This window comes from Morone saxatilis, unplaced genomic scaffold (genome assembly GCF_004916995.1).
Source record: "Morone saxatilis isolate NCDOM2014 unplaced genomic scaffold, NCSU_SB_2.0 Contig9, whole genome shotgun sequence".
NCBI lineage: Eukaryota > Metazoa > Chordata > Actinopteri > Moronidae > Morone > Morone saxatilis.
Genome location: NW_023340268.1, coordinates 6,109,085 through 6,109,971, shown reverse-complemented (window position 1 = coordinate 6,109,971; position 887 = coordinate 6,109,085). Strand labels below are relative to the sequence as shown.

Sequence of the window (887 nt, the reverse complement as noted above, 5' to 3'; positions counted from 1 at the left end):
AATGTAAGACATACCTCACAAAAATGTATTTAGGACTGCACTGGTGAGACAATACTTTCCACATTTCATAAAATCAACAGGACAGCAACACAGAATTTCAAGTCCACATGCTTGTCTGCTAAAAGAAACACATTAAAAGATAAAAGTCTGGAGTCTGAAAAGCAAAATGCCCACATGAGGCACAAAAAAAATAGAGCCACTCTCAGATTCAGATACCATTAAAATGCATGTGAGCAAATAAAGACAGATAGCTAGCCAACTGTTTTGTTAACATAGAGAGGTATGTGTGGCCCTGGTAGTACCTCTCTCTCTCTCAACACAAAGGAAAACATTGCTCATGTCTGCATCACTTTGTGATCTATTGAGGCTACAGTCAGTGGAGAAATTGGTATCTCTGCCTCATTCAACAAAGAATTTCTCTCCATAAGATTGTTGAACATGAGACCGAAATGTTGTGTCTTGCTCTTTGATCCAGAGACTGAATTCAATGCTGGAGTTTTACCATTTATGTTTGAGATAACTGAGACATTTACTTTGAAGTTTGACGTGCTTAGCCAGTTATCTGTGGTTATAATAACCACACGTAACCCAAAAATCCAAAATACTTTGCAAGTAGCAGATTTTTTTCAGACTGATACAAAATGCTTCTGCTTATGTATTCATAACTTATGTATTCATAACATGTCCAATTCTCAGTTTTTGTTTGTTTTGACCTTGCGAACTCCAGAAGCAGAGAGAAAAAAATGAGATCAAAAGGCTCAGAGTGCTCAAATCTGACTTTGGGTTTCCTCCACATGGCTTTAGTCAGATCACAGGGCTCTTCCACGAGGGCTTTTTGTCTTTTCTGCATGCTTCCAAATGTTATCTCATTAACACACACACACACA

At 37.9% G+C, this 887-nt stretch overlaps 1 protein-coding gene across 1 annotated transcript in view; it reads right to left on the bottom strand.

The window, feature by feature from the left end:
- The window catches only part of LOC118343162 (ephrin type-A receptor 7), a 95,184-nt gene that overhangs the window by 11,923 nt on the left and 82,374 nt on the right, over nucleotides 1-887 (bottom strand). Inside the window, exon 10 of the mRNA XM_035681915.1 lies at nucleotides 108-118. Coding sequence (XP_035537808.1) covers nucleotides 108-118 — 11 coding nt within the window. The remainder of the gene's footprint in view (nucleotides 1-107; nucleotides 119-887) is intronic.